The sequence below is a fragment of the Haemaphysalis longicornis genome, unplaced genomic scaffold, assembly GCF_048455015.1.
Source record: "Haemaphysalis longicornis isolate Haplotype H1 unplaced genomic scaffold, Haemaphysalis longicornis Haplotype H1 scaffold_14, whole genome shotgun sequence".
NCBI lineage: Eukaryota > Metazoa > Arthropoda > Arachnida > Ixodida > Ixodidae > Haemaphysalis > Haemaphysalis longicornis.
This window is the reverse complement of record NW_027526245.1, coordinates 35455145-35470278: the sequence shown is the minus strand read 5'-3', so window position 1 is coordinate 35470278 and position 15134 is coordinate 35455145. Positions and strand designations below refer to the sequence as shown.

Genomic DNA, 15134 nt, shown 5'->3' with positions numbered 1-15134 from the left:
TTACCCAACTACAAGATCATTTGCCATAGCGCCTCCGTTGCCCGCTACTGCTCCTCAAAACAAGCATGCCGCTCGTGCTTCCACTTTATCTACACCTTGCTTCTGCGATAAGAGCTTCAAATGCCCGATCTAAATGCCCACCAAACCCGATGCACACTGCCTTCAGAGAGTGTTTGCATAGCTGGATTTCTGCATTCCTTCCCCTCCTGTTGCTGCGGCCTTTCTCATTTTTGTCTCCCTGTAATAGATGCCATTCTTATGGTAAGTGAATGTTTACTGAAATATGGGCCTATAGAAGCTGGTAAAGATTGTTGACTCGATCGAGGGACGAGTGGAGAGAAATAGGGGCCAAAGAACGGACTCTGGCAGTGCAAGGGGTGGAGTGGTTTGTGTAATGTGGACCTTAACCCTTTCAGCCCTGATTTTTCATTTCAAGCAAAACAATATTTTGTGTGTTTTCCTAAATTTTTAGGCCCCATAAGCTCTTAGACAAAAAAATAGAGCTGTGGGTGCAAGAAATAAGAAATTTATTAACGAGGCAATTAATTTGAACATATGATGTTGGACATAACGTCACAGACGTTATTTATTAGATATTTTTATATCCAATACGTTGGATATCCAATAACGTTGGATATTTTTATAAAGGTTATGCCTGCATGAACCTACAAACAAAACACAAGCTTAGTAGTGCACGTATTGATAGATTTACATGTTTGGGAATAAAACTTGGTCCACCATATTTTTTTCAGCCTCAATGTCACAATTTTGTTTTCACTAGAACTTCCTCTTCTTTGTAGCGAGGTCGATCCATCAGATGAATCCACTAAAATGAAACAACAGTGATGTCTATCGCAGTAGGTATCATTAAAGAACAGTTCCCCAAGAAACTAGCAGTTTTGGTTTTGTTCTCTATGCACTGGAGAAACTTTTATGCGATGGTGTCAGTTGACACCACCAGGGCCGAAAGGGTTAATTAGCGAGTTGCTGATGAAGACAATAGTGATGATGTAGTGAAACGTGTTGAGCTAGTTGGTTCATTTATGCAGTATGAAGAACAGGACGCTAAACAGACGAGGAGGAAAGTAGACATCTACAGGCGCCTGTATAGTATGTCCCTTGTGTCTACATTTGTCCTTGTCTGTTTAGCGTCCCGTTTATTTTGCTGACGTAAGGCGTGCGCGTGACCTCCCCCGTCGGACTGCCCAGGTATCTGCTGCCCAGCCGGGCCCGCTGTCGGTGCTGGACTACAGGCGGGCGGACGTGTGGGTGGCGGCCACGCTGGCCTACGAGCTGTGGGGGGCCCCCAACCCCTTCTACGGCCACCGCATGGACAGCCGCACGTACGCCGAGCAGGAGCTTCCGCGGCCCCCCCAGGACATGCCCCCCGTGGTGCGGGCCCTGGTCAGAGACATGCTGCGCAGGGAGCCCCGCAAGGTGTGTGTGTCTTCCCCTCCGAAATGGGGTGGGTGGACCCTTGACTTTCCTTCACACAATCTTGAGGTCTCTCTTATTAATGCGGAGCATTCTTTGCCGAGTACCACCAAAATTGGCAGATGGAACACATCGTGGAGATACAGTGGAATCTCGGTGATACGAATTCGGTTGATACGAATTTCGTTGTGATACGAATTTTTAAAATTCCCCGGCGAAAATGTATTGCATGCAATGTAAAAAAATTCGGATGATCCGTACGCATTTACCACTCCGGTGCGGGTGATACGAACACGGGAGCCGCGAGCAGACGACTGCGGCGTAGACGGGAGTGTTGGTGCGGCCGTGCGGCCTTGCGGCCTTGGTTGCGCGCGGGCACAAAAGCATTGAGCGTGAACCGCATGGAGCGTTTTCTGCTCGCGAAAACGCGCCGCGCACGCCACAGGCGCGCTCACCCTGCCGCGTAACCACCTGCACGCGCCGCGGTCAGCGGCGGCAACATGGCGGCGGCTTCGGCCGCGAAGTCGTGTCGGGAGTTCGATCGACCGCTTCGAAGCGCTCTCTAAAATATCGCTCAAGGCACGCACGAAGTTGCTTGAGCGGTAAATGAGCTGTGAAAACGGTACTATAAAACATCATCCGCGCCGGTAGTGAAAGCGCCCATTCAATGTCTGCTGGGGTGTTAGGCCTAAACATCTCCGGCGGGGCCACCGGGCTGTCCGGAGCGTTTTCAAACTGCCGCCATGAAGAGTGCACCTCGCCATTGGCGCAAGTCGGCAGGCTCCTCCCACTGCCGCGCACGTCGGGCGTCATTTTCCGAGCGAGGTAGCATCTGTCGCGGGGGCGAAATCGTCAACGCGGGCGTGAAAATCATGCGCGCGCAACGCCGACGCGCACGAAACGCATGCGGTTCGCGTGCGTGCGCACGTCGCGTCGAAGGTGAGCGCGCGTTCTTTTGACTCCCGCGTTGACGATTCGGGCCGGCACCCCGGCGCCAGCCTCTGCTGGGGTGGTACCTCTGCCCACGGCCGGGCTAGAGCGGCCGCGTGCGCGAGTTGGTATCGACACAGCGCACGCCACCGCCCTAGCCCGGCCGTGCTCAGCCTCGGTTGCCGCCAACGTTGCCGCGAACGGCAGTGGGAGGAGCCTCATGACTTGTGCCAACGGGGAGACGTGTGCCTTGTGCCTCATGGCGGCAATTTCGAAGCGCTCGCAGCAGCTTTGTGGGCCACCTCCGCGGCGCATATTTGGCGCGGATGATATTTTATAGCGCAGTTTTCGCCCACTTTGTGAGCTCTTTCCCGCATGAGCAATTTACACCTTGAGCTGCCTTTTAACAAAAGGTTACAAGCGGTCGCTGAAGCTACTTGCACCTCTTCACGGCAACAGCCGACGCCATGTTGCCGCCGCCTGTCACATGCGCGGCACTCTTCCATTTTTTCTCGTTTTCTGATGATACGAATTTTCGGGTGATACGAATATTTTTGCCGCCCCTTGAGATTCGTATGACCGAGATTCCACTGTAATTGGTCAAACAACATTTTGGAACACCAAAAAATGCAAGAAATAGGGGAAAAAAAACTGCACGAAAGAACTGTGAAAATTTCAAAGGTGTGCACCATTACATCTTCAAAAAATGAAACTGAACACCTACGGAAGAACGTGAGAAATGGGAATAAAAAAAAAAATAGATGGGTAAAACGCAAAGCTTTCTCCCGTGCAACCCAAGTCCAAAATCGTCAGCTTCGTTACGCGAGGGATGTAGGTTCAATTCAGACCACGGGAAGGGCTTTCCCTCTTGAGGCACTTGATGGGCCCTTGGGGAAACCCACTGAGTTGGCTCACCTGCAGTGCCTTTTCGGTGTAATTATGTGGATTTTGGGCTTTGACTTTGGACTTTGAAGAGCTTGGCTTTCGGCCAGGGGAAGCTTCGCATTTCAACCATCTTTCACTTCAGCTACATTCATGGTCATCGTCAGAGAAAGTTGGCTTTTCTGCAGTGTGTTCTGGGGCAACGTGGCTGTCAGCGAGGCACAGAAGGCTCTTCAAACGATTTTTTTTTAATTTTGAAGTAAACTCTCTGAAACTTGTCAGGCTTGCTGCTTTTTCCCCACTGATTTTAAACATGGCGTTATTTTTTGAGTACCGTATTTATTCGAATCCAGGCTGGCCCCGATTCTAAGGTGACACTCGAAAGTCCGAAGCCACGAAAAAAAAAAAAAAAAAACATACCTCGAATGTAGGCCGAACAAAAAGGCGAGGTCAGCGTTCACAAAAAGAAAGCACGTTTATTGAACATGAAGATGCGGTGCTCATTCTGAGTCGTCATCGCTGCTAGCCTCTGAATGCCATCCTCGTTGCGGCGCACACAAATATCCTCTCCCGTTGCGTCCTCCAACAACGGACGTCTTTTCCATCCACGCTGAAGTCCCGCCCGGCTTGAACGTTCGACGACAACTCCGCGGCTAAAACAACTTTCCTTTTAAAAGCGGCGCTATAATGGCACCGCTTGGTTGGTGCCATTGCACTGTCAAAACCAAACGCCCACCGCTTGCAGGCCACTATCCGCACGCTTCAAAACGGCAGCATCACCACCAGCTATGGCCCCTTAAGTGGGGACACTGCTCTTAAAAAAACTTCTTTGATTTTTAAGCAAACTCTGTGAATTTTGTTAGTCTTGCTGCTTTTTCTCCCCGTATTTCAAATATGCTATTATTTTTTTAGTAAGTCAACTAGTTGCAAAGATAATTAGAGAGAATTAGTCATTTTTGGAAGAACAATAGCCAAAACAATGTTGGTCATACCACTGTAATCTTTACATTTTCCAATACTATGAACACTGGTGAATGCAATACATCACTTGGAACTAATTTTACAGCTCATTAAACTTTGGTGTTTGAAATGGGTGTTCGAAATTGTTCCTTGCCAGTGGTGCCACCAAAGTTTAATGAGCTGTAAAATTAGTTCCAAGCAGTGCATCAAGAAACCGATTCTCTTATTGCACTCACCAAGGTTCATAGTACTGGAAAACCTAACGATTAGTTTCTTAACTAACACTGTTTTGTCTATTGTTCCTCCAGAAATGACTACAGTCGAACCCCGCTACAACGAACGCCGCTTCAACGAAATTTCCGCTTCAACGAAATATTTGCAATTCCCCGTCAGCTAGCCATAGAAGTCAATGCAACAAAGTCCTCGCCACAACGAACCATTTGTCAGGCTTGCTTTCGCTTCAACGAAATTTTCGATGATTAGGGCTGGGTTCGAACGATTATTTTACAATAAAATAAGCATAGCGCCAGCTATCTGTAACTTTTTATACATTCAGGACGCTTAGTTTCACCGAAAATGCGCGTTGCGACCACACTGCCACCCAAAACAAAACAAAAAATAACTCATAGGCGCACGCCATTGCTTGATGGTGATAACGATGTGGCTGGCCGTCTTTACACGAGGCGCAGGCCCGCTTCGCCAAGGCGGAGCCCCAGAGCTACAGCCAATCCATATCCAGTTGAAATTGCATGAATGTGCTCCGCTGCTGGCGCGGTGCCGTCATGTATGCGTTGTGAGCAGCTGTCCTTGCCGTTTTCCTTCTACCATTCTTCATAGCCAAGAGTGAAAATCATGTTTGCGCGTTTGGTCTTGAAGCCTAGTCATCCTATCTTAGTCGCGAGCGCGCGGTCATGTTAAATGCAAGCGCGCGCATCTTGGCTGCCAAGGTCAGTAGCTGCCGTGCCCTGTCATAGGATAAGATAACGGCACTGCTCCTGCCACAAGCGAGAGGGGGGCTTCCCACAGCCTAGCAGCTATCTGCAAGTAATCAGCTCGGTGGACACGCCTTGTTGTACAGCGATACGTTTTGCACCTGCATATCTTCACCCCCCTCCGTAACGCGTTCTTTGGGTGGTGAAAAATCAGATAACCATCCGTATGTTTGTTATCCGAATAAACATGAGTTATTGCGCATCACTCCTTTTTCTAAACATTGTATTATGCTGCCAATGTTGCGGAAACGCACGGGGCTATTTTTCTGGCCTTTCCGTGGTGTGTTGGGGCAGATTTCGACTCAACGAATTTTCGCTTCAACGAAATTTTTCGCACGTCCCGTCAATTTCGTTGTAGCGGGATTCGACTGTAATTATTTCGAATTCTCTTGGCAACTAATTTACTGACTCAAGAAATAAGGGCATATTTGACATCAGTGGAAAAAAATCAGCGAGACTGACGAGTTTCACAGAGTTTACTTAACAATTAAGTGAAGCTGTTTTAAGAGCAGTGTCCCCCCTTAAGTGGCTACTGGCTTGTCTAGTAATGGCTACAATACTTTCTTTTCTGGGTGGCGCTAGCTGCGCGCCACTTCCCTCAATTTCACTTGGAAATTGGCGCGTTTCAAAATCCTCGAATCCAAGCCGACCCTGGAGTTTGATATACAGTGTAGACCGCTTATAACGTACCGTATTTATTCAAATATAGGTCGACCTTTTTTTTCCGAAAATGTGCTTAAAAATTGAGGGTCGACCTATAATCGTGACCGAAGAACCTCGACCTATAGTCGTGATCAAAAATGGCGAGCGCACCGAGCGATCCGTTTCTCCGTCGCGCCCGGCGCTCCTCAATTTGAGGCGGCAGCGCGGAGCATCTAGAACAAAGACAGGCAAGAAAATAAAGGAAAAAATAACAAAACAATCAGCGTAAGAAAACCACCCACAGTCACTGCCGGCTATCGCGCATTACCCGCGGCCGAACCGGACACGAGCGAGCTGACGTACTGGCTAGAGAGCCAGATTGGCTTGGCTTGGTGTCTTCAGAGCCGCGGTAGCGGCTAGCGCGAGGTGGGGGTAAAGGTGACTTTCGCCACCTAGTGTAGCCACCTCGTGAACGGAACGGCGTTGCCTGCTTCGCTCGCTGTCTCTACTATCTCCCGTTCTCCGTTTCATGCGCTTTCTTTGTGTTTGCTTCGTTGTGATTTCCGCACATAACGTTTTTCTCGTGCGCATTTCGCGATGTCACGTCGGACTTTAAGCGGTCGGTGATCCTGTTTGCTGAGAACTTGAACAACTGCGCCGCTCAGCGAGAGTTAGACGTTAATGAAAAGCTGATCAGGGGATGGCGGAAACAGCGGGACGAACTTTTTGCTTGTAGGGGACTGCGTCCTGCGTTTCGTGGCCCTACAATTGGGAGGCACGATGCTCTCGAGAAAAAACTCCGGCTGCACGTGGAAGAGGAGCGTGCGATATTCAGACCAAAGCTCAACAGTTAGCGCTGCGAGGCAGGATTGGCCGTTCAGCCTTCAAAGCCAGTCGGGGGCGGGGGTGGGTAATGAACTGTGGCGCATGCGGCGCAAGTTCCGACGACGACGCAGTGTGTGGCTCCAACCAGTGAGGTGACCGCGTTGTAAATAAATGGGAGTTTTAAAAAGTTTCCTCAAGTTTTTTCTTAAAAGTATGGGTCGACCTATAATCGAATATATTATTTTTTTTTTCAGCGACTTCAATTTTTAGGGGGTCGACCTATATTCGTGCTCGACCTATTTTCGAATAAATACGGTATGTCGCGGGAGCCGCAAAAATCCGCACTATAAGTGGTACCGCACTATAACCAAAACGTGCGCGAATTCAACCAAATCGCCACCTACCTCTCAAGTCATCCTAAATTTTTTATCACCCAAACGCACAGCGCCTAAAAACGAAGGAAGGGTCTTTATTTCGTATTATTTTTAATATCAGCCGCTGCTGCCGGGTCTCACACATTGCAAAAGCGCAGTCTTACAAACGGCGAGTGCGGCTTCAACTTCCGTTGTGTTTGTGTTTTGAAAGACCATGGCTGCGTTTTTTGCGTCTATGAAGATGCCGCAGGACATGATAAGAAAGGCCAGCGGGATTTTCTTTTTTTTTTACCCCACCTTGTGTTCACGATGCCGAAGGCGGCTGCTTATCAGCGCAACGTACTGGTGGTGGAAATCTTCGCGCGGCTCGCTTGTTCGGAAAGAGCGGTGGCTTATCTACACAATGTTCTAAAGCGTGAACCGCATGGAGCGATTTCTCGCGAAAACGTGCAGCGCACGCCGCAGGCGCGGCGAAGCCGGCGCGGATACAACTGGCTTTGCAACTGGCGTAATGTGTGCGACGCGGTAAGAGGCGGCAACATGGCGTCAGCACTGGCCGTGAAGCGGTGCAGGCAGCTCCAGCGACCACTTCTAACCGCTCGCTGAAATGCCGCACGAGGCGCAAGCGAAGATGCTCATGCAAGAAAAATGTGACCGCAAAGTGGAATATAAACTGCCATCCACGCTGCTTGTGAAAGCGTCCATCAAAAAATACCGCGGTGGTAAGCCTAAACTAAAGTCCCTTCATCTGATCGAGGGACTTTAGCCTAAACACCCATGGCGCGGCTAGCCGGCTCGGAGTGCTTCGAATCTCCCGCCATTAGGTGCGCGTCTTTCCATTGGTGCAAGTCGTCAGGCTCCTCCCACTGCCATGCGAAGAAGCCACCGCGAGCGCGGAATCGTAGACGCGAGCATGAAAAAAAACGCATGCGCAACGCCGATGTGCACAATTCGTGTGCGAAAACGGGCCATGCGGTTCACGATTAATAGAAACAACTTGCCACGCGCGGACGGGGAGTCGGTCGCTATCTTCCGAGGTGCATCAAGCAAGGGCAGCTGTGATTATCACGTACGCGCGAACTAAAGGGGGCCTATTTTTTTTCTTCTGCGTCGAAGTTAGAGGAGAGCAAGGGGTGTGCGCTGCGTCAGGTGGCCAATTTCATCATTTCTTTTTTTCTTTTGCTACCCTAAAACGATGCCCCAGCTGCGCCGGTCGATCAGCAGACCCGCCGAGAAACCGCGCTATAAACGGTATTGTGGTTCGGGCAACCGGATCTTAAGTGGTATGCTTATGCATTGAGTTCTATGGGAGGCAAACCGGTGGTCACAAAAACCCGCGTTATATCCGGTCCCGCACTATAAGCGGTTACGTTATAAATGGTCTACACTGTATCAGTATTTCAAAAAAACTACCGGCTTAGATTCGAATAAATATGGTAAGTCAATTAGTTACCAAGATAATAAGAGATGATTAGCCATACTTGGAAGAACAATATACAAAACAGTGCTAGTCATAAAACTGTAATCTTCATATTTTCCAACGCTATGAACACCGGTGAGTGCAATAAGAGAACTGGTTTTTCGATGCACTGCTTGGAACTAATTTTACAGCTCAGTAAACCTTGGTACCACCAGTGGCAAGGAACCATTTTGAATGCGCATTTCAAACACCAAAGCTTAATGGATCCATAAATCATGCGTATTTCAGCTCTGCCCTTGTTATGTTTGGCCCCAGGGAGTTTTGGCCACAAGGACTATTTGACACGGGTGTCAGGAAGTGTTTACAGTCTACGCCTGTTACAACAAACCCTCTTTATCCGAAAAAAAAACGCCCGCTGTAGCCGAAGTATGCAGCATATTGCCGGGGGTTGGGGGGGTATGAGCCCTAAAGTGGGTACTTTGGCCGATATTGCATACGCATAGTACATACACTTTGTTCTTTCTACACGCCTGCAGCACCTCTGCACAGTGTTTGCGCGAGGGGAAAGAATCATGTAATCACCATTTCCAAAGCTTAGCACCGGCACTTGGAAAAAGGCCTAGCACATGCGGTCAAGCGCGTGTAAAGACGGATGATAAGCTGAGCAAATAAAGCAAGAATATAACTAGGCGCAGTTATTAACCAGCTATAAAACATCAGTTGTGGTCATCAGAATTAGCTAAGCTTTTTTAAACCCCTTTGTGATGAGGAAGGTTTACCCGAAACTGTTTGTCAAACAAATCGGATCTCTGCCTGGCGTTCTCCCAAGGCAGCTTCCACAATTTTTGTGATTTTAGTCTGGTCATTGAAACAGCTGTTATGAAATAATCTGATGACGGAAAGCTGTGAAATCGAGAGTTAGACCAGCTGGACTGCGCACGGTTACGGGAAGATTGCACAAATGGATGGGAACCAACCCCCCACTTGAGGCATTTCTTACTTTTTTCACCGAACGGAACGGGAACGATGCATGCGTGGGAATAGTAAAGACTGAACTCCACTGAACCTGAGCTTTTTATTACATAAAAAAAAAACGAACGAGGGCAGACTCGCCTTTGGGTGCACCACTTTGCGTATTCGATAGCGCTGTTGTTCAGTCTCACCGGAGTCGCGTTTATCGGCAGCGGCCTTGTTCTTGACGGTAGAGCGGACACTCTGCTTAGACAGGCCTGCACTTCTGGCCATGTTTGCCTGTTTTTGCCCATGTTCGACGGCGTTAATTACGCTTCATTTATCCGACAGCGAAATCGGCTACCCCGCCGCTTATGCCGCTGGTCGCACAAAAAAAAAAAAAAAGCCACTGGTGCTGCCTTGGCTGCACCAACAACCCGGCTGCCAGCAATGTTGCCAGACATAATCGTTTTCTTGCCAAACTAAACAAAGAAAAAGCGCATTGAATGCTGGCCCCGCGGAAGTCCGCTATAAACTTTCAGTCGAAACAGTTTTCGCCTGAAATTTAGTCTGTTGTAGCCGACAGTCTGCTCTAGCCGGGTCCGTTGTGAGCGTAGTGGACTCCACTTAAAATGCATGGGGACCAAATAATCCAACAGAAATGGTCTGTTGCAACCGAAAGTCCATTGTTGCCGGATCCGCTGTAACGAGCGTAGACTTCCATGCTAAGTTCACGCGAGAGGAGAGAATATGAGATGGCCGTGATTGCCAAATGAGGTGAAGTAAAGGCGTTGCCTCGACCAGAGAAATGTTCTCGGGGGTAGGAACTACCATTGGCAGCCTGAGAGTGCGTAGCACCAACCGTTTACACTCTAGCTTGTAGCGGTGCCTCGCTCCTATTTTGTGATGTAGTCAGTGGCTATGTCACCAAAACGTGAAAGGGAAACGGGAGAAACAAATGCCGGCTTTGTTTACTTATTTCTCAGCGAATAACGCATTGTTGCCTGTTGAACAAAAGCCGAGAGAGCTACGAAATGTACAATCTTTCAGTTGAAACAAAATTTCATTCAGCCTTTAGTGTGAAAAAAAAATGGCTACCATGAATGACTGGCTACCGCAATGATCGAGGCTCACGGGGTGGTGGGGTAGCTATTGCCATAAAAAACAACGTTAAATTTTCTCGCATGCCTGACATCATTAACCATGAAAGTGTGTGGTGCAAACTGGCATATTGTGACAAAGCAATTACTTTAGGGGGCGTATACCGACCACCTAAATCTGGTCCAGAATATGTTGAAGTAATTCATGATTACTTAGGTCGACACACTAAGTCTCGCTCAAAAATAATTATTACGGGAGATTTTAATCTACCAGGTATCAATTGGCTTAACCTGACGCACGATGGCAAGGAAACCTCAAGTGCCGATTCTTTACTGTTCACTGCCTTCAGTTTCTCATTAAACCAGCTTGTTACCGATAACACTAGATGTTCCTCTACGCTTGATCTTATGCTTGTTAGTAGTTCGTTAGAAGATTGTAGGACCACAGTAGAGACTGGTATTTCCGATCACATGATGATAAACCTAACCTGTCCATTTTCAACTTCGCGAAAAAGGGTAAAGCCCAAAACCACCTTTTTTAAAGACTACACCCGTGCAAACGACGCGGCTATCATGAAATACTTAGAATCCTGTTTCGCCCAATTCGCTGTTATTACTGATGTATGCACGATGTGGTCCCGCTTTAAGGCCATTGTCTCGTTTTGCGAAACACGCTTTATACCAGTACGAAAGCAACGGGTGAACCGCGAATACCCTTGGGTGACAAGAGAAATAATTCACCTAAAAAGAAAGATAAAAAGGCGACGCAAGCATGGCGACACAAGCCAGCTTCAAATCCTTATCACTGAGATGCGAGATAAAGTGCGCGCCGCAAAGGAGCATTTCTTCACGAACACGCTTCCTTCGTTTATGCGCCATGAGCCGCATAAGTTTTGGCGTTACCTATCAGCTGAAAAGACCCCAGTCCCAGAAATGAAATCGCCTAATGAAACGGTGGTTGATCCTGTAACCGTAGCCGAAAAGTTTAATAGGTTTTTCCAGTCAGTATTTACCCGTTCTTGCTCACAAGTAGCCTTAAAACCATATACTGTTAACAACCCTATGCCTGAAATAAACATCAGCGAGGAGGGTGTCCTCAGCCTTTTACGCAAGCTCGACTTAAAAAAATCTCCTGGCCCTGATAGCATAACAAACAACTTCCTATTTAAATACGCTGAGTGGACTTCAAAATACCTGTACAATATTTACACAGCCTCTCTTAACACCGCCACAATTCCAGATGATTGGCGCTGTGCAAAAATAAAACCGATCCATAAGTCAGGCTCAAACCAAGATTTTAATAATTATAGGCCAATTTCATTGACAAGCACGTGCTGTAAAATGTTTGAACATATTATCTTCAAAGCAATTATGACCCATTTAGAATCTAATTCTCTGCTTTACGAGCGTCAACATGGTTTTAGAGTTGGCCTGTCAACGGTTACCCAACTTGCTGAATTTACTAACGATATTGCCGACACACTAAATGAAAGAGGACAATTAGATGCGATCTTTTTAGATTTTTCTAAAGCATATGATGTCGTTCCCCATCAGGACCTTATAACAAAACTAAATGCCATAGGAGTAGAAACGAAAGTTGTCTCATGGATTCAGTGCTATTTAAAAAACCGAAAACAATATGTTGCTTTAAATGAACACAACTCAAAGACTCCGAATGTATTTTCTGGTGTGCCACAAGGCTCAGTCCTTGCCCCAATTTTATTTTTAATTTATATCAACGATATTCAATTCTCTGTTGACCCATCTATTACAACTAGACTGTTCGCAGATGACTGTGTGATGTATACAGCAGTTAACAACACAGAAGATCAGCTAAAACTTAACAAATCGTTAACTTCTATCCAGGCGTGGTGCAAAGACTGGGGCATGAAACTAAACAAAACCAAAACGTTCAGCATCAGTTTCACCAATAAGAAAGCTCCTTTAAATTTCCAGTATAAAATTCAGGATACTGAAGTGGTCAAGGTTGACCAGGTAAAGTATTTAGGTGTCACCTTTTCTAGCAACTTATCCTGGGAAAGCCATATTGACAACATATGTAGTAAAGCACTAGGTAAGCTGAACTTCTTAAGACGGCGACTACGCCAGGCACCCTTAAAGGTTAAACTTAATGCCTATAAATCTCTGATTAAGCCAACTCTAGAGTACGCCGACATTATATGGAGCCCTCACCAAAAATATTTAGTATACAAACTTGAACGCGTACAGAACTTGGCTTTGCGTTTTATCTTTTCCGACTACTCCCGCTTTACTAGCGTTTCCGACTTACGAAAACGGGCAGACCTCCGAACTCTCTCAGACTGCAGAATGATATCTAGATTAAAGTTCCTTTATCTTTTGTTTCACGATCATTATAAAATACCCCGAACTAACTACCTCCAAGCTCCCTTCAGGCATTCTTCGCGCACAAATCATGATAGGACTATCAGGCAACCTCATAGCAACATAAACACACATAAGCACTCGTTATTTCCATCAGCCATCGGACTGTGGAACAGATTACCGGCGGACGCCGTCAACAGCACATCTGTAGAGTGTTTTCTAAGAGCCATAAATAATCTAGAATTTTAACGCTTGATAAAAGAAAAATTGCATATTTAGTGTTTATATAACTTCCTTTTGTGAACTAAACGTTTACACTGTATAGTATGCTTCTGTCCATAAGTATTCTATATTGTTCGTGTTTCTTGCCTTTTGAATACCTATGTTATCCTTACGATGAAAACTTGAATTCATTGTAACCACTCCTGCATGGGCCCTGAAGGGCCTGCAGTATGTTGAAATAAAAATAAATAAATAAACTGTCCCAACAGCTGTTTTAACCGAGACAAAAGTGGAGATCTGCATAATACCCATCATACGCATGTCTTCAGAGTAGCAGTAGCGCGAATTTTCGGTGCTGCTAAGTCCACTTGCGGTGAAATCTACGAGCTCTATTAAATATTTCCCACCACGTCCTAGGCCTCAAAACAGCCTTCCTTAAACATAAACCAGCATTTGTATCTAGCTCACAGCCAAATGGTTCTTTCTGGCTTCAGAAGTACAGTGCAGATAGGTTAAGGTATAATAGAGACAACTGAACAACTGTTGCAACCGTTCGCAGCAGAACAAAGTGAGGTCTACTGCCAGTTGCCGCAAAGTGTACGTGTCAAAACATGACTCTGCAAACAGCTACCGAGGGACATTGGCATGCCCTGCAAACCCCCCTTTGCACATGGTAAGGTTAGAGGAGATTAGTTGTAATATTTACGCATAAGGTTTTTTTAAGTACCGTATTTATTTGATTATAAGGCACTCACGATTATAAGGTGGGGGTACAGCTTGGAGAGTCAAAACAATTGCCATTTATATAAACTGAGCTTCGAATATAAGGCGGGGTATGACTTTAAGACTACGTAGTTTTGAAAAAAAAAACTCTACTTATATATTCGAATAAACACGGCATGTAACTTTGGTGGGTGCTATTGTAAAGAGGCTAGCATCTGCCAGACTTTGAGGTGCTGCTCAAAGTTCTGCTTTCTATGCATTGCGAAGCTTTAGCGAGGTAACAGTGCCCTCCTGCCCTCTGACCCCCCGTCCCGTGCCCTCCCCTACGCCTGCCCTGCCAGCGCCCCAGTGCCGCCCTGGCGGCCACCGTGTGCCAGCTGCTGCTGCTGGCGCCCCCCGACCTCCTGCGCGGCCCCAATGACCCCTCGGACGCTCGACGGCTGCTGCGCTGGCTCTGCCGCCTGATGGCCCACTCGCTGCCCCACTGGAACCACCGCGGGGACCACGCTTCCGGGAAGAGGCAGTCCCCGCCGCAGGACTACACGGAAGCCATTCACACGGACGGGACAGGGAGCCTGCCCCTGCCTAAACCATCCATCTCCGATGCCGGATGTGGATCAACCAAACCCTGCCCCGTGCCCCTGGAACTCGCCAGGGTGCTGCTGTCGAGGGTCAGCCTGCCGCAGGCACTCGAAGCGCTGCGCTACATCCGAGAGCACTGGGAGGACGGGAAATAATGAGGAGGTTGTTGAAGAGGAAGGGGAAGGGTCAAACAAGCTTGCAGCGTAGCACTGCTTGCATAGTCAATCTTCTGCCTCACTGATCTTTGTGAGGTTTCTAGTTGCGCCGTGGTTACCATGATTGGCAAGAAGGACCTCGCTACTGACAAAGTTTGAGGCCTCGCTTTACAACTGACAAGCAAAGTTTGTAGGCTCTCTGTGTACTCTTAGAGGAAGGTAGCCTATGGCGGCAAGGCAGTGATATGTCCCACCCTCCTGTGATATAGTGCAGGTTGCTTTTGTGAATTTGTGGCTCGAATGAACCGGTTTTGTTTTCCTGAAATTTTTCGTGAAGCAGAATTAAAACTTCGGACTTTGCCAGAGGCCAGGAGATGCTGCCGGCACTAGCAGAGTGGCACACAGTGCACAGAACAGTTAGTGGCGCACTCCACATGCATTAACACAACTACTTAGTCACGTTACCTAATTTTGTGCCTGTCTTACCTTAGAATAGGTTGTGGGACTGTGTTGATGGCACGGGAATAAATTGCAGGACACGATATTCACTGGCTGTCTCAATAAAATAATGTTTTGGCCAGAATGGCCGCTGTATGTTT

General features: G+C 47.4%; 1 protein-coding gene across 1 annotated transcript in view; it reads left to right on the top strand.

Annotated features, from left to right (window-relative positions):
• Pink1 (PTEN-induced putative kinase 1) overlaps window positions 1–15134 on the top strand; it is a 67952-nt gene extending 52818 nt beyond the window's left edge. The window contains exons 10-11 of the mRNA XM_077695377.1: window positions 1210–1437; window positions 14140–15134. Of these exons, the coding sequence (XP_077551503.1) occupies window positions 1210–1437; window positions 14140–14535 (624 nt within the window). The 3' untranslated portion in view covers window positions 14536–15134. The remainder of the gene's footprint in view (window positions 1–1209; window positions 1438–14139) is intronic.